The sequence below is a fragment of the Somniosus microcephalus genome, chromosome 18 (genome assembly GCF_052327205.1).
Source record: "Somniosus microcephalus isolate GS21.2 chromosome 18, FLI_Smic_1.0, whole genome shotgun sequence".
In the NCBI taxonomy this organism is placed as follows: Eukaryota; Metazoa; Chordata; class Chondrichthyes; order Squaliformes; family Somniosidae; genus Somniosus; species Somniosus microcephalus.
The window spans coordinates 22,159,191-22,184,047 of record NC_141004.1 but is presented as its reverse complement, the minus strand read 5'-3'; the positions used below and the strand labels follow the sequence as shown (position 1 = coordinate 22,184,047).

General features: G+C 45.3%; 1 protein-coding gene across 2 annotated transcripts in view; it reads left to right on the top strand.

Moving 5' to 3' along the window:
• LOC147105116 (ubiquitin carboxyl-terminal hydrolase 49-like) overlaps positions 1-18,597 on the top strand; it is a 68,479-nt gene extending 49,882 nt beyond the window's left edge. Inside the window, exons 4-7 of one of the 2 annotated variants that reach the window (XM_086011202.1) lie at positions 10,806-11,004; positions 13,078-13,186; positions 15,137-15,342; positions 17,313-18,597. In XM_086011202.1, the coding sequence (XP_085867328.1) occupies positions 10,806-11,004; positions 13,078-13,186; positions 15,137-15,342; positions 17,313-17,506 (708 nt within the window). In that variant the 3' untranslated portion in view covers positions 17,507-18,597. Of the gene's footprint in view, positions 1-10,805; positions 11,005-13,077; positions 13,187-15,121; positions 15,343-17,312 lie in introns of both variants that reach the window. The other variant, XM_086011201.1, reaches the window with a different exon arrangement.
• The last annotated feature ends 6,260 nt before the right edge of the window (positions 18,598-24,857 follow it).

Below are 24,857 nucleotides of genomic sequence, written 5' to 3'. Positions count from 1 at the left end.
TCCCCACCGCCCTCTCCCCTCCTCTGTCTCTCCCCACCGCCCTCTCCCCTCCTCTGTCTCTCCCCAAGTGTTTGCTTTGTAAGGGCAAGAATATTTTTTAAGCGAACAAAACACGGAAACTGCGCACGCGCAACGACTTCCACCTCGTTGGCAGCAGTCGCTGCCTTTATAGAAATTAGTTTGGCAGATTTAAAAGAAAGGTTTCCAAGTCTGATTTGGATTTGTGTCCACGTCTTCAGCCTTCCACCCATCATGGTTACAACTTTAAAACCTTTACATCTTCAGCGTTTTAGCAGACACGTCAAGCACTCGCTCTCCAGACGTTACAAACACTTTTAATCTTTCTTTTAAACTCTTCAGACCTTTACCAAGCCACGCCACACCAGCCCTTCTCCTCTCTGGCGAATATTTACCGGTGGAAAAACCCCTGATGAGCAGCACACCCCGCGCCCTTCCCCTTTCAGATGCTGACCTGACCGGCCAGTGCATTAACCACTAACCTCCAGCCCACTTACTGCAAACAAACGTTTTCACCAAGCAATTGGAAGGTGTTGGTCTTCACAAAAGGCCATTGACTGAAAATCAATTGAGGTCAAAAAAATTGATTTTGGTATCCTGGGATTGAAATGATACCTCCAGAATTTGACACTTGGTGGTTTCACCGTATCAGCACATTTCAACGGTTTCTGGAGAAGAGGGAAAAAATTGGGGAATAAAAGGAATCGATTGAGCCGTGAAAATTAGCTGAAATTTTCACTTCCGCTGTTCCAGTAGTTGAACAGAATGTGTGTTCCAGTGACTGACTGACTACAATTTTTTTTCCTCATGCCACTTTTATATTACGGAGCTGCTCTGTAATTCAGTCCCTTCACACTATGGCCGAATTGCCCCACTTGCACTGTATGTAGGAACGTTAGGAACCAGGAGTAGGCCATCAGCTCCTCGGGCCTGCTCTGCCATTCAGTTAGATCATGGCTGATCTGTACATTGACCTTTGCTACATATCCCTTGATATCCTTACATAGAAACATAGAAGATAGGAGCAGAAGTAGGCCATTCAATGCGATCATGGCTGATCATCCAAATTCAGTACCCTGTCCCTGCCTTCTCCCCATATCCCTTTAGCCTTAAGAAATATATCTAACTCCTTCTTGAATATATTTAATGAATTGGCCTCAACTGTCTTCGGTGGTAGAGAATTCCACAGGTTCACCACTCTCTGGGTGAAGAAATTCCTCCTCATCTCAGTCCTAAATGGCTTACCCCTTATCCTTAGACTGTGACCCCTGGTTCTGCACTCCCCCGCCATCGGGAACAGCCTTCCTGCATCTAGTCTGTCTAGTCCTGTTAGAATTTTATAAGTTTCAATGCGATCCCCTCTCATTCTTCTAAACTCTAGCGAATATAAGCCTAATCGACCCAATCTCTCTCCATACATTATTCCTGCCATCCCAGGTATCAGTCTGGTGAATCTTCGCTGCACTCCCTCCATGGCAAGAACATCCTTCCTCAGATAAGGCGACCAAAACTGCACACAATACTCAAGGTGCGGTCTCACCAAGGCCCTGTACAACTGCAGCAAGACATCCTTGCTCCTGTACGTGAATCCTCTCGCTATGAAGGCCAGCATACCATTTGCCGCCTTAACCGCCTGCTGCACCTGCATGCTTACCTTCAGCGACTGGTGCACAAGGACACCCAGGTCTCGTTGCACTTCCCCTTTTCCCAATCTATTGCCGTTCAGATAATAACCTGCCTTCCTGTTTTTGCCACCACAGTGGATAACCTCGCATTTATCCACATTATACTGCATCTGCCCAAACGCCCAACCTGTCCAAATCGTACTGGAGTTTCTCTGCATCCTCTTCACAGCACACACGCCCACCCAGCTTTGTGTCATCTGCAAACTTGGAGATATTACATCTAGTTCCCTCGTCTAGATCATTAATATATATTGTGAATAACTGGAGTCCTAGCACCGATCCCTGCGGTACCACACTAGTCACTGCCTTCCACTCGGAAAAAGACCCATTTATTCCAACTCTTTGCTTCCTGTCTCTTATGCGGGACCTTATCGAAAGCTTTCTGAAAGTCCAAATACACCACATCCACCGGTTCTCCCTTATCTATTCTACCAGTTACATCCTCAAAAAATTCCAGTAGATTAGTCGAGCATGAGTTACCTTTTGTAAATCCATGTTGACTTTGTCCGATCCTGTCACTGTTTTCCAAGTGCTCTGCTATTACTTCTTTTTATAATGGACTCTAGCATTTTCCTCACTACCGATGTCAGGCTTACTGGTCTATAATTCCCAATTTTTTCTCTACCACCTTTTTTAAATAGTGGGGTTACATTAGCTACCCTCCAATCCATGTGAACTGTTCCAGAATCTATAGTATTTTGGAAGATGACCAGCAATGCATCTACTATTTCTAGGGCCACTTCCTAAGTACCCTAGGATGTAGATTATCAGGCCCTGGGGATTTATCGGCCTTCAATCCCATCAATTTCCCTATGTTCCCCGACATCTCTGGGAGTTTATTTGTGTCCTCCTTTGTGAAGACAGAACCAAAGTATGTATTTAATTGGTCTGCCATGTCTTTGTTCCCCATTATAAATTCCCCTGATTCTGACTGCAAGGGACCTACGCTTGACTTTACCAATCTTTTTCTCTTCACATATCTATAGAAGCTTTTACAGTCAGTTTTTATGTTCCCTGAAAGCTTACTCTCATACTCTATTTTCCCCCTCTTAATTAATCCCTTTGTCCTCCTTTAATCTTAAACTGCTCCCAATCCTCAGGTTTGCTGCTTTTTCTGGCCAATTTATATGTCCTCTCCTTGGATCTTAAACTATCCCTAATTTCCCTTGTTAGCCACGGTTGAGTCACCTTTTTTGTTTTATTTTTATGCCAAACAGGGATGAACAAATTCTGTAGTTCATCCATGCGATCTTTAAATGTTTGCCATTGCCTATTCACTGTCAACCCTTTTAAGTAACATTCCCCAATCCATCCTAGCCAACTCGCACCTCACCATCATAGTTTCCTTTATTTAAATTCAATACCCAAGTCTCTGAATCAACTACTTCACTCTCCATCTTAATGAAGAATTCTATCATATTATGACCGCTCCTTCCCAAGGGGCCTCGCACAACAAGATTGCTAATTAATCCTTTCTCATTACATAATACCCAGTCTAAGATGGCCTGATCTCTACTTGGTTCCTCGACATATTGGTCCAGGAAACCATCCCGTATACACTCTAGGAATTCCTCTTCCACAGTATTGTTACTAATTTGGTTAGACCAATCTATATGTAGATTAAAGTCACCCATGATAACTGCTGTGCCCTTATTGCACGCATCTCTAATTTCCCATTTAATGCCATCCCCAACCTCAGCATTACTGTTTGGGGGTCTGTATACAACTCTCACTAACGTTTTCTGCCTCTTGGTATTTCTCAGCTCTACCCATACAGATTCCACATCATCAGAGCTAATATCCTTCCTTACTATTGTGTTAATCTCTTTAACCAGCAATGCTACCCCACCGGCATTTCCTTTTTGCCTGTCCTTCCTGAATATTGAATACCCCTGGATGTTGAATTCCCAGCCTTGGTCACCCTGGAGCCATGTCTCCCTAATCCCAATTATATCATATCCGTTTACATCTATTTGCGCAGCTAATTCATCCACCTTATTACGAATGCTCCTCGCATTAAGACACAAAGCCTCAGGCTTGTTTTTTTAACACTCTTAGACCTTTTAGAATTATTGTTTACTGCGGCCATGTTTGATTTACACCCTTGATTTCTCTGACTTCCACTTTTGCTTTTCTCCTTCCTGTCTTTTGCTTCTATCCTCGCTTCCCTTTCCTCTGTCTCCCTGCACAGGTTCCCAACCCCCTGCCATTTTAGTTTAAACCCTCCCCAACAGCACTAGCAAACACTCCCCCTAGCACACCGGTCCCGGTCCTGCCCAGGTGCAAACCGTCCAGTTTGTACTGGTCCCACCTCTCCCAGAACCGGTTCCAATGTCCCAGGAATTTGAATCCCTCCCCCTTGCACCATTCTTCTAGCCACATATTCATCTGAAATATCCTTCTATCTCTACTCTGACTAGCACGTGGCACTGGTAGCAATCCTGAGATTACTACCTTTGAGGTCCTATTTTGTAATTTACCTCCTAACTCCCTATATTCAGCTTTTAGGACCTCATCCTGTTTTTTACCTATATCGTTGGTACCTATATGCACCATGACAACTGGCTGTTCACTCTCCCCCTCCAGAATGCCCTGCAGCCGCTCCGAGACATCCTTGACCCTTGCACCAGGGAGGCAACATACCATCCTGGAGTCTCGTTTGCGGCTGCAGAAACACCTATCTATTCCCCTTACAATAGAATCCCCTATCACTATAGCTCTTCCGCTCTTTTTCCTCCCGTCCCGTGCAGCAGAACCTCCCATGGTGCCAGGAAGTTGGTTGCTGCTGCCTTCCCCCGATAAGCCATCCTCCCCAACAATATCCAAAGCGGTATATCTGTTTGAGAGGGGGATGGCCACAGGGGACCCCTGCACTACCTGCCTGCGCCTACTACTCTGCCTGGTGGTCACCCATTCCCTTCCTGCCTGTGCAGCCTTTACCTGCGGTGTGACCAACTGATTAAACGTGATATCCACGACGTCCTCAGCATCGCGAATGCTCCAGTATGTATCCATTCGCAGCTCCAGCGCCGCAATGCGGTCTGCCAGTAGCTGCAGCTGGATACACTTCCCACACACATGGTCGTCGGGGACACAGGAAGTGTCCCTGATTTCCCACATAGTGCAGGAGGAGCATGCCACGGGGCCAAGCTTTGCTGCCATGACTTACCCTTTAATTAATTTAAATTAAATCAATACCACCAATTATACTACAATTAAATGATATATTCAAGGGCCCTTGTTTCCTAGCACTGCCCGCTACACAACAGAGACCTTAGAAACTATAACCACAAAATTAAGACCTTCTAAACTTTATAAACTATGAACCTTAACTGTCAAACTGTAGAGTACTATAAATACTCACCCAGTCAGCTGCTTCCTCCTGCCCGCGTCAAGTTTTGAATCGTGACGTGGCTCTAGAACACCGCCACCGGTCTGCGAATTTGGTAAGCCTCTGTATTAAAAAAAAAAGCCCGCAAAAGTGAGTTTAAATACACACCGAGTCTCTGCTCTCACTGCTCCTGACAATTACTTAACAAAATCTGTTAATCTCAATCTTAATTATTTCAATTGACCCAGTATTCACAACCTTTTGGGGAACAAGAGCTCCAGGTTTCCCTGGCCCATTGTGTCAAAAATGTGCTACCTGTCCGCTCGTGAAAGACCTAGCTCTAATTTTAAGATTATGCCCTCTTGTTCGGGATTCCCCCATCAGAGGAAATCATTTCTTTGTATCTACCCTATTGAGTCCCTTTGCCATTTTCATAGAATCATACCGCACAGAAGGAGGTCATTCGGCCCATCATCCCTGTGCTGGCTCTTTGAAAGAGCTATACAATTAGTTCCACTCTTTCCCCTTGGCAAATTTTTCCTTTGCCAAGTGTATATCCAATTCCCTTTTGAAAGTTACTGACTCTGCTTCCACTACCCTTGCAGGCAGTGCATTCCAGATCATCACAACTCGCTGCATAAATTCTCCTCCTCTCCCCTCTGGTTCTTTCGCAAATGATCCTAAATCTGTGTCTTCTGGTTACCAACCCTCCTGCCAGTGGAAACAATATCTCCTTACCGACTCTATCGAAACCCCTCAATTTTCGACACCTATTAAATTTTGCCTTTGCTTTCTCTGCTCTAATGACAATCCCAGCTTCTCTAGACGCTCCACATAACTGACGTCTATCATCCCTGGTACAATTCTGGTAAATCTCCTCCGCACCCTCTCCAAGACTTTGACATCCTTCCTAAAGCGTGGTGCCCAGAATCAGACACAATACTCCAGCTGAGGCCTAACCAGTGATTTATATAAAGATTTAGCATGTCCTGTATGAATCATAGAATGTTACAGCACAGAAACTGAATGGCCTCCTTTTGTGTTGTATGATTCTAAGCAGGCCATTCAGCCCATCATGCCTGTGCTGGCTCTCCGAGCTATCCCTTTGGTCCATTCCCCTGTTCTTTTCCCATATCCTTTGAATTTTTTCTTCTATTTATCCACTTTCCTATTAAAAGCTATTATATATTCTGTTTTCACCACTGTCAGCTGTGGCTCAGTGGGCAGCACCCTTGTCTCCTGAGTCAGAAGGTTGTGGGTTCAAGTCACACTCCAGAGACTTGAGCACAAAAATCTAGGCTGACAGTCCCAGTGCAGTGCCGAGGAAGATGCCGTCTTTCAGATGAGACGTTAAACCGAGGCCCCGTCTGCTCTCTCAGGTGGACGTAAAAGATCCCATGGCACTATTTCAAAGAAGAGCAGGGGGGTTCTCCCCGGTGTCCCGGCCAATATTTATCCCTCAATCCAACTTCGACTTCTCCACTGGCTGAGATCAACTAATGCTGCGCACACGGGAGCCGCATTGACCAGACGGATCCCAGATTTTATCCCGTGTGCGTAGCATTAGTTGATCTCAGCCAGTGGAGAAGTCGAAGTTGGCCACAAGGAAACATCACCCAGATTTCCAGCTATTCTGTGCCACTGCTGGGAAGTGTGTGTCTCTGGACATCGAGAGAGCTTGGGATCGGCAGGATTTGTGGTGGTCTTAACAACAACAGGAGCGTTATCAAACAGAATTTGGCGCTGAGCCGCATAGAGAGATTAGGACAGGTGGCCAAAAAGCTTGGTCAAAGAGGTAGGTTTTAAGGAACGTCTTAATGGAGGAGAGAGAGGTAGCGAGGCGGAGAGGCTTCGGGAGGGAATTCCAGAGTTTAGGTACTTGGCAGCTGAAGGCACGGCCGCCAATGTGGAGCGATTAAAATCGGGGATGCACAAGAGGCCAGAGTTGGAGGAGTGCAGAGATCTTGGAGGGTTGTCGGGCTGGAGGTCGTCACAGAGATGGGGTTACCACTCCATGGTGGTTTGGCCTGACAGCAGTCCTGATACTTGGGTTAACTACCTGAGCATGGGGCAGCATCTTCAGGAGCAGAAATGGACGATTTACTTGTACTACTTACAATTTAGTATAGAAGACAAGTCCTGATGAAGGGTTTTGACCTGAAACATTGACTCTATTTCTCTCTCCATGGATGTTGCCTGGCCTGCTGAGTTTCCAGCATTTTCTGTAGTTATTTTGGATTTCCAGCATCTGCCGTATTTTGCTATCATTACAATTTAGTATACTGTATTTGCTGCTTACGATGCGGTTTCCTCTACATTGTGGGGAGACCAAACGCAGATTGTGTGACCGCTTTGCAGAACACCTCCGTTCAGTCCTAAATGTGTCCCCGAGCTTCCGGTCGTCTGTCACTAATTCTCCGCTTCACTCCCACTCTGACGTCTCCATCCTCTGCCTTTTACACTGTTCCAACGAAGCTCAACGTAAGCTCGAGGAACAGCACCTCATCTTTCGATTAGGCACTTTACAGCCTTCTGGACTCAACATCGAATTCAACAATTTCAGACCATAACCTCTGCCCCCATGTTTTCTTTTCTCTCTCGCATGGCAGCTGTTGATCATTCTGCCATTGTCATTTACACCTCATGTAGACTCATCTTTTGTTTCTTAACTTGTCCCATTACCATCTCCTTTTGCCTTGCACCATCATCCCTTTTGTTTTTTAAACTCTCCTGCCTTCTATCCTATCACAGACCTTTCCTTTTGTTCTTTCCTCTCTTTTCCTGCCCCTACACTTGCTTAAACATCTGGTACTTTTTCCAATTCTGACGAAGGGTCATCGACCTGAAACGTTAACTCTGTTTCTCTCTCCACGATGCTGCCTGACCTGCTGAGTGTTTCCAGCATTTTCTGTTGCTTCCGTACCACTGTGTTACCTGAATTTGTTGTTTTTTTTTGTTAAACTGTACTAATTTGGACACTTAAAAATGTTGCCGAGTGTATTTGTTAACCTGCACTGTTAGTGAATGCATATCATTTGCGCACGTATAGCCTGCATTTGGACTTGTGCCTCAGAATAGCAAGATGTGAGCTTGTGCCAGTTTGCTAGTCTCGGTTTCACTGTTCAGAAGGGGGGTGGGTGGGGGGGGGGGGATGTTTAACTGGAGGGCAAGTCTCATGCGGCTGCTCTTGCGCATCCCCTAGCAGGACTCCAAGTTTACGCGAGCTATCATTGGAAGCCTTCCAAGGGGTTGCCTGCACACTGCCCCCTCAACTGAGGACTGGCATGAAGGGAAGGAAAAAAATGCACTGGAAAAAAATTAATTTAGCTGTAGACATGTAAAAATTGGACCATTTATTGGAAGGTTAGATTTGAATGTCAAATTAGGCAGTCAATTAATCATCCGGATATCTTGAACCTAAAAGAGGTTGTCTACAGACAGGTTAAGCTATTCCAAGGCGAGGAATTAATTATAAAGTTACATCAGTAAATGGTGAACAATTGTCTCAATTAGAAATAACCCCTTTCATAATAACATCCCTAATTGCATTGTCCCCGGATTACTGAGTGCCGGTGTTGTACTCTGCACTTGCACTATAAACTGCAACATCGTTTGTCTCTCACTAGCACTAAAAAGCTGTTGGTTAAATCTTGAGTCAGGGCCTGAGCTGACTGGAGCAAAGTGGCAAAAGACTCCTTCCTTCAGGGCAGCACTTGGCACTAATGCCGCATTTGTATTGTAAATGTAGTCCATTTGGCTAGGTTCATGTAGCAGTCATGGAACACGCACAGGGCCAAAATAAATTTGGCCAGGTTTTTTGGTTTTCTCTGAGGTTTGCATATATTTACACAAAATAAATGACTTCCATGGTATTATTGTAACAAAATGCAACCAGTAATAAAATCAATGTAATATGCACATTGAATAAGTGCCCATAGCCAAAAGCTAACGAGGAACTGCACACACTGGGGCAAGCCAGTGTTTCTGGATGACCGAGGGCACATTTATTATGCCTAGTGACGAGTTGGACTCCAGTAAATGTTGCCACCTGCATCCTGTTTAGTACCAACTCCTGCACTCAATCCCAATCCCCCAATTGCATTGATTTCAAAGTAATTGCTCTTGTTTATGTATCTCTTTATGGTCTCGCTGCACCCTACCTCGCCAAGCTTCTTCAATCCCACACACCAGTGTGCACCCTCTGAACTGCTGACTGAGGCCTCATGTGCATCTCCCCCTCTCCCGCTCCACTATACCAGCAGTAACAGAGCTTGCATCTGTCCGAGCCGGCATGCTTTCTAAACCCTTGTTACAACCTTAAAACCTCTGCTCAACCTTCAATCTCCTGCTGTAACTCACCACACGGACTGCTGCGGTTCAGAAAGGCGGCTCACCACCACCTTCTCGAGGGCAATTAGTGATGGGCAATAAATGCTGGCCTTGCCAGCGACACCCACATCCCATGAACAAATTTTTAAAAACTATTATCTTAACTGCTTCTGGATTGTCCATTGTTTTTCCCCATCCCCCTTTCTTTGTGAAGTGTGTTGGGACATCGTTCCCTGAAAGTCTGAGTGCAGGTAGATAAAGCCATTAATAATAAAGGCTGCAGCATTTTGGGTTTTATAAATGGAGGCAAGAAGTATTGATAAAATTGTTCAAAGCAATGGTTAGGCCACAATTAGTGTACGATGTTCCATTTTGGGCACTCCAGTATAGAAAGAACCATAGGTTCACCAAGATGATTTCATAGATAGGAAACAAGTTATGAGCAATGTTCCCTCTAATTTTTTTTTTTGGGGGGGGGGGGCGCGGCGCTCAGCCCATTCAAAATCCCGTGCATGCGCGGTTTTTCCATTTAAAAGCCGGTGAGCCGGCTGCGCAGGAACTGCAGACAGCTGCGCGACTGCGCAGCTTAAAGGGAACATTGGTTATGAGTCCGAGGTACTGGGACTATTTCCATTGAACCTGAGGAGGCTAAGAGGACATTTAATTGAGGTTTTTAACATCCTGAATGATTTTGATGGGGTGAATAGGGAAAGACTATTTCCTCTGGTTGGGGAGTCACTCACAGGTGGTCATCAATTTAAAATGGTCGCTATGAAAATATGGGTAAAGTATAGTAGAAATGTCTTTACTCCGAGGGTTGTTGAGAATAGAATCCTTTGCCGCAGGGACCAGTTGAGGCAGAGACCATTGCATCTGCTGAGGGGGAGAAAATGGATATGTGGCACGGTGGCATAGTGGTTAGCACTGTTGCCTCACAGCGACAGGGACCCGGGTTCGAATCCGGCCTTGGGCGACTGTCTGTGTGGAGTTTGCACATTCTCCCCGTGTTTGCGTGGGTTTTCTCCGGGTGCTCCGGTTTCCTCCCACAGTCCAAAGATGTGCGGGTTAGGTTGATTGGCCATGATAAAAATTGACCCTTAGTGTTAGGGGGATTAAGTACGTGGGGTTACGGGGATAGGGTGGGATATGTGTTGGTGTAGGGGTTACGGGGATCGGGTGGGACATGTGTCGGTGCAGGCTCGATGGGCCGAAATGGCCTCTATCTGCACTGTGGGGTTTTTGTGATTCTGTGTGATACTTGAAGCAGAGGCAAAGAGAAGGCTTGGAGAGAAAGGGATAGTGGGATTAATTTTGGATTGCTGTTGCAAAGAATTGACACAGATGGGCTGAATGGCCTCGTTCCGTGCTGCAAACCTCTGTCATCTCGTCGGGTTAGCCACTTTTAGTCTGGTTCTCATTCTTTTTATTGTCCCTTTCCACAGGTCACATGCCTGACATGCAACTACAAATCCAACACCGTCGAACCATTCTGGGATCTTTCACTGGAATTTCCAGAGCGTTATCATTGTCTCCAGAAGGGTGCTATCCAGCATAAAGAATGCACTCTGACGGAAATGCTGGCAAAGTTTACAGAAACCGAGGCTTTGGAAGGGAGGATTTATGCCTGCGACCAGTGTAACAGTAAGCGATATCCTTTTAAGCGAGTTTTCCCCCCTCTTGACACTCCCCATCCAGGCTCCCACATTGGTGAGGTGCTAGAGGGCTCTGGCACCTGTAGAGCGGTTTTATTCTGGTCTGTGCCTAGACAGTGAGTGTTGGCAGGCATTCTTAAGCCCAATCCTGTCCTGGCCAAGCGTTTGCACAAGCAAAGGTGATCGCTACATGATGACCAGCAGCAGCAACTTTGGCTGAGTTTTAAAGCTCCCTGACCAATTGTTTGTGCCCATACTGCGATAGCAAATTCCATCAAATGTAAGAAGTCACACAACACCAGGTTATAGTCCAACAGCTTTATTTGAAATCACGAGCTTTCGGAGCGCTGCTCCTTCGTCAGGTGAAGTGGAGAAATGCATAAAGACACAGTTTATATGGTCAAAGAATAATGTCAGATGTTTACAGGTAATCTTTCTAACTGCCATTTATCACACCTCAGCAGAGAGATAATCACAGCAATCAAAGGTGTGAATGGTGTCCAAACAGGTCAGTCAGGGAAACATTACATCAAAGAACAATGAGGTGGGGTCACAAGGGGTCAAATGTTGCAGATGCTGGGGTCTGTATGAAAAACAAAAACACAGACAAAAAACTTTTTTTTTTGCTGGAAATCACATTCCATCAAGACCAGGGATCATACTTGGAACCTTTCTGGCCTGTATGGTTCAGCTATTCACTACCTCAACAAACTGAGGCACAGGCAGATCCCAAGCTGTAGTTGCTTGATGGGATCCTAAGGGAACTGATCCATATTTGTTTCTGTGTTTAAACAAGTATTTGTAGTTGTTTCATTGTATTGCTCTCAATTGTTGTTGGATCAAAACGCCTATTGATTATTTGCACTGACAGGGAAATCGGGGAGCTCTGCACGCAATGTCTGGCCAAGATTGTGTAGAGCAAACTTAAGTTCACAAGCGTTGCCATAAATAGGACAACGGTGTATGCCGGAGAAAACCCGCATTTGCCCTGGGCGCTGTGCTGGTACGGTAGCCTTTTCACTCCCGATATGAAAAGGGCTGAGTAGTTAATTTTTTTTTTTTTTAAAAACTGAAAATGCAGGAGATACTCGGGTCGGGCAGCATCTGCGGTGAGAGAGAAACGGAGTTGACGTTTCAGGCACGTGACCTTTTGTCTGTTCTGACGAAAGGTCATCGGCCTGAAACGTTAACTCTGTTTCTCTCTCCGCAGATGCTGCCTGTCCAGCTGAGTATTTCCAGCATTTTTTTGTTTTTATTTCAGATTTTCAGCACCCCCCCCCCCCCCCTGCAGCATTTTGCTTTTTTAGTTGATCTTTTTAACTGAAAGTCTGAATAATGCTATTTTAATAAAATAGAGATGGGAAGGGGCTTGTGTGGCGCATAAACACTGGCATAGACCAGTTGGGCCGAATGGCTTGTTTATGTGCTGTAAATTCTACGTACAGGAAACTCTTTGGTATCCAGCACCAGCGTGGTGCCAGCCAGCGTGGTGCCAGTTTATCAAAAAGTCCGGATTACAGCGAGGTATAGTAAAAAGGTACGAGAGCTCCGTACACAGCAACAAATCCAGGCTTCCCTGTTGCTTAGCAACATGTGCAGGAACTCTGGCCACAGACCAAGCGTCCCTGTTGTGGTAAACCACTGTTGTTCACTTCACTGTTGTTCACTCTTGCCCATTGTTGTACCTGTCTGCGCATGCCTCGGCTGGCTCCGCCCCTGGCTCCACCCATATGCCCTGGTATAAAGGCGGCTGCTCTGCAGTTCCCCAGGCATTCAGGACCGGTCGACCACTAGAGGCATGCCTTCGTTCTTTAGCTAATAAAAGCCTGTTTGTTACTCTCTTAACTTCCAGTCTTTCTCAGTAATTGATAGCGCATCACCTGTTGCTTAGCAACAAGTGTAGGAGCCCCAGTTACACAGCCACAGATCCAGGAACGGCCACTAATATGAAGTAAAACTTACCTGAACCTACTCCTGAATTTTGCCGGTTAACAGAGATTTCCGGTTATTTAGGTGGCGGTAAATCGAGAGTTTCCTGTAATTCTGTTTAATTACTTCTCAGGTAAACGACGGAAATCCTCACCAAAGCCTCTTGTCCTGACAGAAGCTCAGAAACAGCTAATGATATACAGACTACCTCAGGTCCTGCGGCTGCACCTTAAACGATTCAGGTAGGATGAATTTGCTGCAGCTTCAAAGGATTGAGTTAATCCCTATTAAGCTAAGTAACACATGAATTCCAATCTGTTAGTTGGACTTTTGTCACTCCAGCACTCTTAATTTCCACATGAGGAATTTCACTTTGATGTGATGATCCAGCAGAATCTGCCCAGAAGTGTAGACAGATTTTTGAGCCATCAATATGTATATTCTGGTTCCAGTCTAGTTTCTGCACCATGTTGCAAATTCAGTCTGTGATTTGATTTTTTTTTTTTGTGCGTTTCTTTTCATTACAAGCACTGAATTAAATTGTTTCTCTTTTTGTCCCCCTAAATGATCATTGCATAATCTTGTGAGCTACTGGGGAACCCCTAACATAAATCTTTGTCTTTCATGTTTTATTGTGTTACAACAATAAACTAACCTTGATCTGTAGTTGCTACAGGGCGAAGCAAGTTGTAAAATGCTTCGTGTTTATGGGAAGCGGTGTGCTATCCTTCAAGAACACTATCGGTGAAAAGCAGGCGGAAGCTCTTGCACCGTGTATAAGATGAGCTCTTTGTGGCAGTAACCTATTGTTGCTGAAGTACTAAAGTAGTAAATTATTTTATTTATTGCTTACACTAGGCACAACACTACTATGGACATTTAATGCATATTATGTGAATTGTCCATTTTCTGCAATAGTGTAGTCTTAGCCAAGGAGAAAATGTATCCTCACAACATCCTTTCATGTCCGTCTTCCCCGTCCCCTCCCCTTTGTCTTCCACTTCTCAATATTAGAGTGTCTTGTACATTTGATGAGGTTTATTAATTTAGTCCCTGTCCTCACTGGTTTCCCCATAACTTCTGCCATTCCCCTCACGGGAGGGAAATTGCTCCCAGACCTCTGCCACTGTTTCATCGCTGGTTACTAGCAGGTACACCTGTCCTAATATCTCTGTGTGGCTCGGTGTCAAATGTTGTTTGATAATCGCTCCTGGAGACGTTTTACTATGTTAAGTGCCCTAGATAAATGTCAGTTGCTGTACATGGGACTAGTCTAGGACTAATTAACTTGCCTTTGATTCCTCTCCTCCCAACCTACCCCACCCCATACCTTGGTCAGAAAACTGCTGTGTGGCATTGCAGGCGTGGGCCTTTGCTGTACTGTACTACTCCATGGCACACTGCATTGGCACTTAATTACACTGCCCTGACAGTCACTGATGTTTTACACCTGAATCCATTGGAATTGATTGTCTGCAGTTGGACATCATGATGCCTTTTGCCCCCTTGTCTATCTGCGCCTATTAATAAGTTTGTCCTGTGTTACTTAACCTTTACCCTGTTAAATAAATCAGTAGTGTAAATGTATGGCCCCATGTATTTGCGCCTCCTGGTATTTTTATTTTCTCCTTATTTTCCTCATCTGAAAGTGTTCACCCTTTTCTGGTACTATGACGCGGATGTTGGTCACTCTCCAGTTCCTTGCCCGAGTATCCGTTATTTGTGTGCGCCCCTTGACGGTGAGCGTGATGCTGAACACTGAGCGCCACCAAGCTGTGGAATGCATCGCAGACGAGGCTTGTCCCGTCCTCACTTCACATCCACATTTTTTCTACCGAGGCCACTGAACAGCGATTGGGAGGTGTTACCCTGGCTGATTTGATTTTGATTGTATTTGTTGCTGCTTTTCCTACCCAAGGATGCGGATCTCAGTTGTACTGCCTCTACCCCTATGTTTCTACCCCTGCGGGCGGCTGAGATGAACTAACTCAGCACACGCCAGGGATGGAAGCTTTCGCCTTTGTGGTCTGTACGGTTAGCTGACTATTTGAACTGTTTCGTTTAAACAACATAATAAAATACTGACTTTATCCAATTGTCTTGTATAGAATGTGAGGATTTTTTTTACAGGGCATTGATGTACTGTACTCGTGTTCCTTATTTCCCTCTTGATGCAGCTACTGTGTTTTTAGGTGGTCTGGCCGCAACCATCGTGAGAAGATAGGGGTGCACGTCAACTTTGACCAGGTATTAAACATGGAGCCTTACTGCTGCAGGGACTCTTCCTCTGATCTCGGCAAAGGGAGCTTCATATATGACCTCTCGGCTGTGGTGATGCATCATGGGAAAGGATTTGGCTCAGGACATTACACCGCATACTGCTACAACACAGAAGGAGGTCAGTTTGCGATGACTAAGAAAGGGTCATAAAGGCACCCAGCGATAGCAGCTTTGGAGGCATAGTGGCCTTTCCCAGCCGACTCCAAGCTTCCAGGGTCATTTCTCAATTTGTACTGATGCCAGCAGGTTCGGTTGCTGCAGCGGGCGCCAATTCCCCCTAGTTCGAGAAGGTTAAAACTCAGCTAGGTGTCTCGCCGCTGATTGCAATCCCGTAACCGCCGCTCGTAAAAGCGTGCCTACGAGGACAGAGTCTTGCCTCGCTGTGATGCGCACCGAGATCAAATAGCCTGCCAACACTCGCTGTCTCGGCTCAAACAAGAAGGATGGCCACTCGGTTGAGGTACCAGAGGGTTGTTGGCAATCAGCAATGGTTATGGGGGGGGGGGGGGGGGGGGGAGAAAGACAGCTTTGTATATGTAATTCCCTTCTTCTTTAGTACTGCCTCCCAATGATATATTCAATTCAATTTTATTTGCCATATGTAACTAGTACAATGGAATGCTTACTCCCCGTAGGGACACGTCAGCTATTTTTACAGCGCCGTGTTCAGAAAGTCAATTCTTTGGCATCCAGTGGCAGTGGGAGCACGATGTCCCTCAGCCGCTCCGTCCTCCTTGTCACCGCGGCCTCCTCCTCACTGTTGCCGGCTCGGCTCCACGTGTGGTGGCCTGCTTCTCCCACTCACCCTCTGGCCACCATTCCCGGCTCCCCTCCTCCCAGTCGGACTGCGAGTCGTCGGGGCTGCTGCTGCTGCTCGATGCGCTGCGCTGCCTCCGCCCGACTCTCCGAACACATCCTCCGGTCGCCGCGGCCTCCACCTCACCATCGCCGGCTCCACAGTCCGACGGCCCGGGGCCTGCTTCTCCCGCTTTCGGTCCGGCCTCTGGCCGCCATGCTCGGCTCCCCTCCTCCCAGTCGGAATGCCTTCCTGCTGAGGAGCTGCCGGCCGACGAGCTCTAGCGGGTCAACGTGGCTGCTGCTGCTCGATGCGCTGCGCTGCGCTGCCTCAGCCCGACTCGCCGAACACCTCGCTCCGGTTGCGGGAGCGAGCGGGCCGCCCGAAGCAGGGAGAGCGCGCTAGCACCGGACCGTCTCGGTCGCCATCTTGACCCGTACATGGTTGAACTCTCTTGCCAACCTAGGCAGTGGTCTTTTAAACTGGGGTGAGCACAGTCCTCTCCAAAGAATAACATTAGAATTTATTAATGTGGTATTTTTAATTATTACTATGATTGTGCAAGTGCCAATTGATCAGTGTGCCGTGAAGTTGTGGGTGTTGCTAGCTGAGGTGCTATTTGCCCCACAATTGGGAAAAGTGCTAACTCTCCACGCCATCTTCAAGTAAGCTTGCTTCTTTTAAAGAGCAATTTTGCCCAATTTGTTGCCCTCCTGTATTTTAAGAAGAATAATTGGCGGTGCATGACTTATCACAGAGAGGAGGGTTTACTTTAAATATTTGAACCGAGCAAAAGTTTTAAATGATCGTGAAAAAGTGCAAAACAGTCTCCAAGCCCAATTGACGTCACTTTCCTGTTCCTCCTCCTACTATTTCACAAAATCCCATGACATACTTGTTTAGGTCGCTTTCACCAAAAAATACAGTGCGGTGTAAATGAGACTTGCTTCGGTAAATGCACTGAGTCGTGTAGAACTAAGCCAAACAGACAAGAAAGATCTTGGATCCAATTCAGTGTTTCCTTCCCCTCCCCCCGCCCCCCAATAGCCTACTGATGCTGTCTAGGTGTACAATCGAAGAATGGCTCCTTGGGTGAAGTAGCAGAAGGCTGCTGCCATCCAAGGAAGAAACGGCACCTTCAGGAGAGGAGCAGGGAAGGGGGGCGAATGAAAATTATACACCAGACAGTAATTTCATTGACCCGTGAATTCATTTGACTAATGAATATATTGGAAAATAAGGTAAATACTGTATTTTACAATCTGCTGTATCCTTTTATTTCCCTCTTTTAGAATTTTGGGTCCACTGTAATGACTCTAAGCTAAATGTGTGCAGTGTGGAGGAAGTGTGCAAGACCCAGGCCTACATTCTCTTTTACACTCAAAGAACTGTGCAGAGCAGAGTGGGGTTTGTCACAGAAATGCATTCTGAACCTCAGGTGCCAACCAGAAATACAGAAAAGAACAGGAGACTGACCTTCCCCTAGGACGGGGTATCTAAACCATTATTGGAATTCGCTGCAACTACCCAGCTTCAGCCAGTGGGAACCATGTTGGGGCTGATTAAGCACTGTTGTGTTCTCGTGTGGGCTACAGAAAATGCCCTGGGGCTCGTTTACCGAAGCATATATAGCTTTCCTATGCATATTATGGTAGGGTTTAATTCCGTACTTGTCAATTAAAATGGTTTGTTCAAAGTGTCCAACTGTACCAGGTCAGATGATGTAGACGTGTGCAGTATCAACGCTCTTGTTGCAACAGTTTTTCCAGGTAGTGTATCCATTGCAACGCATTCTGTTCATGTCGTCACTCGTAGTATTGGCTGATCTCGAGATGCAACCATTTCTAATTGCCACTTTCATCCTTTATAACTCCCAGAAGGTGCCTTTGTCTGCCTCTCGATTCACTAACTGACACAGGTACACATATCTGACCCATTTTCATTGTGTACTGGATGCAGTTACTTTTACTCCCCGTGGTGCTATACCAAGCTAGGCTTGAACTGATTCACTAATTCTGCATTCACATTATGACCCAGGGCTGTTTCACGCTCGCAGTGAACGTTCACTAATTAGTTCAGGCTCCGTAATACCAGTTATGATTTGTTGCCAATGCTGCGGAACAATGAAGAAACCGCAAGAGAAATCCTTGTCCCTTTGCCCCGGTTTTATGATTTTTATACTTTATTTAAGTGAAAGGGCTGGGGCTGGTGCTGTGAAGAATTACTGTCACAACACCAGTCCCATCACTGAGAATATTTACAGCCGCTGTATGTTCTTTTTGCGATAATGTACATCCCTCCGCTGTGGGTCTGATGGATTCAGAACACCGGAATGTTGGGAGTGAGTGCAGCCGTAGTGATTTCAGGCACTTCTGCTGCAAGCGGTTCCTTACTTTAGCTTTGTCTGCTGGATTTTGTATGAGGGTAGGAATTGTTAGTGTTTTCAGAAAACTTCTGGTCCATAGGCAGTGTATATGTAGCTGATCATGCAACAATAACATGGCAGCTTTGGAAATGTAAATTAAGACTTTTGCAACAATTTCAAATAAATGTGGGAGATTAAATAATTTTATTCAATATGATCTTGTGTGCGTACTGTAGAATGTACTAGTTTTGTTTCTGTAAAGTGCGAGACCTCTGTGTTCAATACATTTTGGCTTACTTTGAGAATTTTGTAGGAATGCAGAGGAGATCATTCAGAACAAAACAATATATGCGACATTCTGCTGCCTGACCACCTTGCAGGTAAAAGGTTTGAATGTTCACAAAGTTTTCACAGTCGTGCTGCTGCCTCAAGGGGGGCTGTTCTGGTAGGCGCGCTGCCCAGAGTGGAACTGAGCAGCACGGGCCAGGCTGTTCCTGGGTCTGCACTGCGTTAACTAACCTTCGCCAGTGTAGTGGTAGCGGCGTCCCTGGGCTGGGCGGGTGGGAGGGAAAATCAGCTAGTGACGTGACTTCCACCTCCGCCCCTCTCTCAGTCGCTGTCCTGTGACTCTTGCTGGAAATCGTGTGCGTGCCTGTCAGGCAGGTTCCGGTAACGCAGGATGCTCAGTGCTTGTGAAACCGTACTGCAGCATGAGTCGCCTCCTTCAGGGTGAGGAGTGGGAGTTGTGGTCAAGCCTGGAGTAATAAGCCAGATAGAGATATCAAATTGCTGCTACGCATAGACTTTGACACTTGTGGGTAGTTAACTGGTTTTATGACTTGGTTTTTTATTTCTCGTCTCTGCATCTTAGCTGACGACAGCTAATTGAAGTATGGCGACAAGGTTTTTTTTAAATCTTTTTGAATTTGCCAGTCATTTTCTAAGTGAGATATTTTAAAAGGTTCAAAATCCAGCTCAAACCTTTTTTTATTTCAAAATATATTCAATACCCAGCTGCCATTCTGATGCCATGCATCACTCGAGGCTGGAGACCACCCTATGGAATGGTTTTCTTCTGGCTAGCTTTTCCCTTGCCTCAGGAGACAGCGTGCTCTGCTGTACTTTGCAATTCTCCATCCACCAGCTCTAACTGTGAACTGGCAAAAGTCCTCAAAATGAGGGGAAGAGTTCAATGTTTGTTGAGACTGAGGCTTAAATTCATTTCCCACCTTTTTTTCTTATCTCTCCCTTATCTTTAGAACTCGGGGCACTATTGCAACGTCTCACAATTTCCACCCCCCCCCCCCCTCCCTCCCAATTGTAAAACTAGTTGACATTTTTTGTTTGCTCTCACTATCAAGTTTCTGGTTCACCCAGCCAGTTTAAGGTAGTTCAATGCTGGCTACGCCTTTTTGTTACTTATTACAGGGTGACGCCAACAATGGTACTTTGAAAACTTAGTGATAAGATATTGCACGCTTAGTATGGTGGCTAACTGTGCTACAGCACCGAGGAGCAGTGTACATCAGTCTGCTACAGCACTGAGGCACTTTTAGTCAGTCTGCTACAGCACTATGGCGCTGTACACTTCATTCTGCTTTGCACTGCTGCAGCAACCGCAGATCCTCTGTGCGTGCCATTTAATAACGGAGAACTGCCAACTCGTTAGCAGTTTGCAAACCACACCGACCTTTCTTGCATCTTGGGAATAGCAGAAAGCACAATTTGAACCATATCGGAGCAACAAACTTTTACTAATTATATTATTTGCATAAACTCAGTAAAGTTGGTTTGAATGTTTTAATTATGGCGCTGAAATGCCACTGCAGTGCCCAGAAGGGTCAGCGGCTGCTCTGTTGTGAACGTTTTTGTGCAACAAATTGCGCGCAGCAACTGCCTACTCGTCTGTGATTGAGTTTATGCTGAAAGACAGTTTTTGCGAATTGGTATAAAGTCGATGGAAGAAGAGCTGGTCCCCGCTTTTGCTCTGTTGGTACCTGCTTGCTCGTCGTAACTTTTTGCAGCGCGCATCTAAAATTAATTTGGATGCATAAGAGCTATATGGGTTTCTGTAAACGAGTCCTAATCGTATATTACATAACAGGCACAGCTCGTGTTTGGTTGAAGGTTGTCTTTCCTTTTATCCCACCAGGCTTTCAGAAATTGCACGACCAGACAGTTTTGTGTTATTTGAGTCCAGCGACCTCTCCAGTTGTTTTGGAGGGGAAAACAATCCCGAAAAACAGAGTCCCAGAAAGGAGCTTATTCAAACAGCAGCTCAAATAACGTTAATCGGGTTTTATTTTGTGAGCGGTCACTGAGCTTGCGATGGTACTTTAGGCTGATGATCTTTTTTAAAAAATATATATTTTGGGCAAAACCTTTTACACAAAGTAGGTGATGAAGATTCGAGGAAAGGGTCAATCAACCAAAAGCTTATATTTGCCTCAGTCCACCATATGAAATAAAAATGAATATGAAAAACAAACACGTTTTGCATGCTCATAACGCCACTCTTGTCATGATATTTTAAATCCACTTTGCCATTTGTTTTTAGTAGTGAACAGGAGGATGTATTAAGACGGTACCAATTTTCAGTCACTCAGTAAGTGTGCTGTCCTAAACATACATACAGGATTCCCCCTCCAGCACAGGACTATCCTCAACGACCCACTCACGAGGCCCTCTCCAGTATAAACCTGGCCTAAATATCCTGCCTGTGTCTTCCTCTGCAATTCAATTCTGGCCTAAACGTCTCGTCTGTGGTTCCCTCACCAGTGCAGTGCTGGCCTAAATGTCCCATTTAAGATTCCTATTGGATAAATTAATTAGCAAGACAATCTGTTCTGTGTGTCTGGCTTCATGCTGCTTTGTTTGGATACAATTCTGCTTCTATTCCAATTTGTTTTAATATCAAGGAAGACTAATTTATTTGTGGAATAGCGTCACAATTGTTAGATTTTAGATCCCTCAGTAAGTTTATTCAGCAAGTAGCTCAGCCATATTAAACGAGGAAGATCCCAGGTTTGCAAAAGCAAAATACTGCAGATGCTGGAAACCTGAAGAACGGAAAATGCAGGAAAGCACTCAGCAGGTCAGGCAGCATCTGTGGAGAGAAAGAGAGTTAACGTTTCAGGTCGATGACCTTTCATCAGAACCCAGGTTTGATTGATGGTCTGTGTTGAGTTAACTGATCTCGGTTGGGGCACTACAGTTGACCTCCGCCCCATGACTTGGGGAGGGGATCAGCCAGGGTTCCCCCTCTCGGTTACTATCCAATTACATATGTTGGAAGTGTGCCTATTGGGTGAGGATAGGGTTGCCTTGGCTGTAATGTTTCCCATAGTCAAATAGTCCGCCAACACTCGCCATTGAGGTGCACATGCGAATAATGATTGCTTGGTCAGGGTACTGAAATTTAAATAAAAAATTCCGAACTATCGAACAGCAAACTGCTGCCCTTATGGTAGAATAATTTTGGAAGCAAGTACAGGAAACTTTGTGATATCCGGCACCGACGGGACCGAGCTGTTGCCGTCCCATCAAAACTGCCGGACAAACCAGCGCTGATGTTGAAACATACGGAGCTCCGTATCTGGCAACAAACCCCAACAGCTTCTAAACAGTCGGCCGTACCTTGCAAGCGTCTCTGTAGCTTAGCAACAGCTTCAGCGAGACCTTGCAGAGCCTGACTGGTGAAAAAAAGCAACGAAAAGAAAAAAAACCTAACGAAACGGCTCCTGATTTTTGCTGGTGGATCGAGCATTCCGGACAGTTAACCTCCGGATAAACCAAAGTTTCCTGTACTTGAAATAATGGTTTTCCACATGGGAGCTTTAGGGAAGAATATTCCTGTTTTTGTAGCAAACCCTTAAATATAGGTTATTTGTAATCGCATTGCCAGTTTCACTTCCAACAGCAAAATGGAAATCTTTCCACTTTGTCTTAAACTGTGCTAACTTCAAAAATGCTGTGGAAAGAGGAAGGGTTGGCTGCTTCCTTCTGTTGAAAGACTGCAACGATGCAAGCCAGATTTCTCGAGAACAAACTGAAAGGGCTGGGGCGGGGCAGGCATGTGTTGAGAAATCTCTTGACTTGTGTCATCAAACGAGTTCCTGCAAAAATGCCAACTTGTCATTTTTTTTAGACTGGAGACTCCAATTTCTTTCAGAAACTGCATTAAAAAAAATTGGAGATCTGGGGTTTACTGAAAAAGTTTCCATTCTTAAAAAGGGCAAGTTTGTTCATGTTATTGGCTGAGATTATCCTCTCGGTGTTAGTGTCTTGTTCACCAGTGGTGTCAACTACTCCCCAGTTTTATTAACTTTTAAATAAAGGACAATATATAAGCTGGATTTGTTTTTCTTTAAACTGTAAAAGCAAGGGTCAAATTAATTCTTATTTCACCTTGCCACAGGTAAACCCATCATTACTCAATTATTTTTGACAAGATAGAGGCTTGCTTTTGTGTTATGTAATGGTAGAAAAGGACTAATCCCTTAAAATGACCATTTGAATCTGCTCATAACTTGCTAATACTTCATCCAGAACAGTTAGCGGCACTGTTGCCTCCTCCTGAAAATTTAGTAAACCGATCAGATTAAAGCAGGCATTTCAACTGTGGGAAAGATTGATAGCGTCCTGCCGTGAATCAGTTCAGCCCAGAAAGCTGTTTCCTTTAGCAATCATGAGGTGTATCGCAACCACTTTGCCTGGCAGACAGCGAGGGTTTAGAAAGGATAATCCTTTGGTCACTTGGCTGAGGTACTCCAGGGCAGCCATTGCCCCTATAACTGTATCTGACCATATGCCAGCGCCTTCAGGAAAAACAACTCTGGAGAGATGAGCAGACTTTTTTTTAAAAAATGAATCAGCAGTGACATGTAACCACTACTGGGTCTAGTTTACACCACTGCCAATTCACAATAATCAGGCCTGGTAGAACTTACTGTGAATTGGCAGTGGTGTAACCTAGACCCAGTAGTGTGGCTACATGTCACGACTGATTCAGACGTACCAATAGCAGGCTTGATGTTGAACCCCACCCAATTGCAGCTCCTCCCCATACCTAGTGCAGCTACCTCACTTGATTGTTGCTCTGTTCCAATTCAGCAAATTACTCTGGAAGGGGGTTGGTGGTGGGGAATTGCATGTACAGATATTGCCCCAGTAAGATCTCCCAGTAAAACTGCTCAAAGCTACCTGGGTAGATTCAATACGTTATCGCTCGATTATGGTGGCAGATCTCAGTATAACCATGGCATTCATGTTATAGAGCTAGTGGACAGTCCAGCGATTGTGTCTGAACTAGCATTTTTGTATTGCAGGTCCTGGCCACCGCTAATGTATAATTTTGGCATCTACCTAAATTGATAAGAATTTACATTTTAAATAGAATCTAAATTTAATTTTACATACACCCTTGAAAACAAAGTTAAAGGATCCAAATACAGGTCATTATTTGAAAGTGAATCAGAAAACTGAGTCCAGAGAAACATTAGCCCAGATTTGATCTTGGGGACCCACAGAAGCAGTTAGGTAAATGGGAATGGAGAAGGGGAAATTGTTAAAGTTTGCGATTTGGGGGGCGGTGGTGAGCCTGGGGTTAGGGGACATAGGAGCAGGAATAGGCCATTCAGCCCCTCGAGCCAGCTCTGCCATTCAATTAGAACTTGGCTAATCTGCACCTCAAATCCATTTACCTGCCTTTGCTCCAGACTTCTACCATATATGTGGAATAAGTGCTTCCTGATTTCACTCCTGAATGACCTAGCTCTAATTTTAAGTTAATATGTCCCATTAAATCCCTCCATGGCCTCACCTCTCCCTATCTCTCTAACCTCCTCCAGCCCTACAACCCTCCGAAAACTCTGCATCGCTCCAATTATGGCCCTTTGTGCATCCCTGATTTCCTTCGCCGTGCCTTCAGCTGTCTCGAGCCTGAAGCTCTGGAACTACCCCCCCCCCCACCCTCCCCCCAAACCTCTCAGCCTCTCTTCCTTTAATATGCTCCTTAAAACCTACTACTTTGACCTGTCCTTGTATCTCCTTGTGCGGCTCGGTGTCGATTTTTGTCTGATAACGCTCCTGTGAAGCACCTTGGGACGTTTTTCTGCGTTAAAGGCGCTATGTAAATGCAAGTTGTTCTTGATTCCCCACCAGAGGAAATAGTTTCTTCGTATCCACCCTATCGAATCCTTTTAACACTTTAAACGCCTCGATCGGATCATCCCTAAATTTTCTATACTCGTGAATACAAGCCAGGTTTATGCAACCTGTCTTCATAATTTAACCCCTTTAGCCCTGGTATAATTCTGGTGGACCTGCACCAAATCCATGGCCAATATATCCAGAGGTGTGGTGCCTAAAACTGAATGCAGTACTCCAGATGGGGTCTGATTAAGGCTCTACAACTGAAGCATAACTTCCTCCACTCTGTATTTTCGATTGCTTTTTGTACCTATCTACTAGT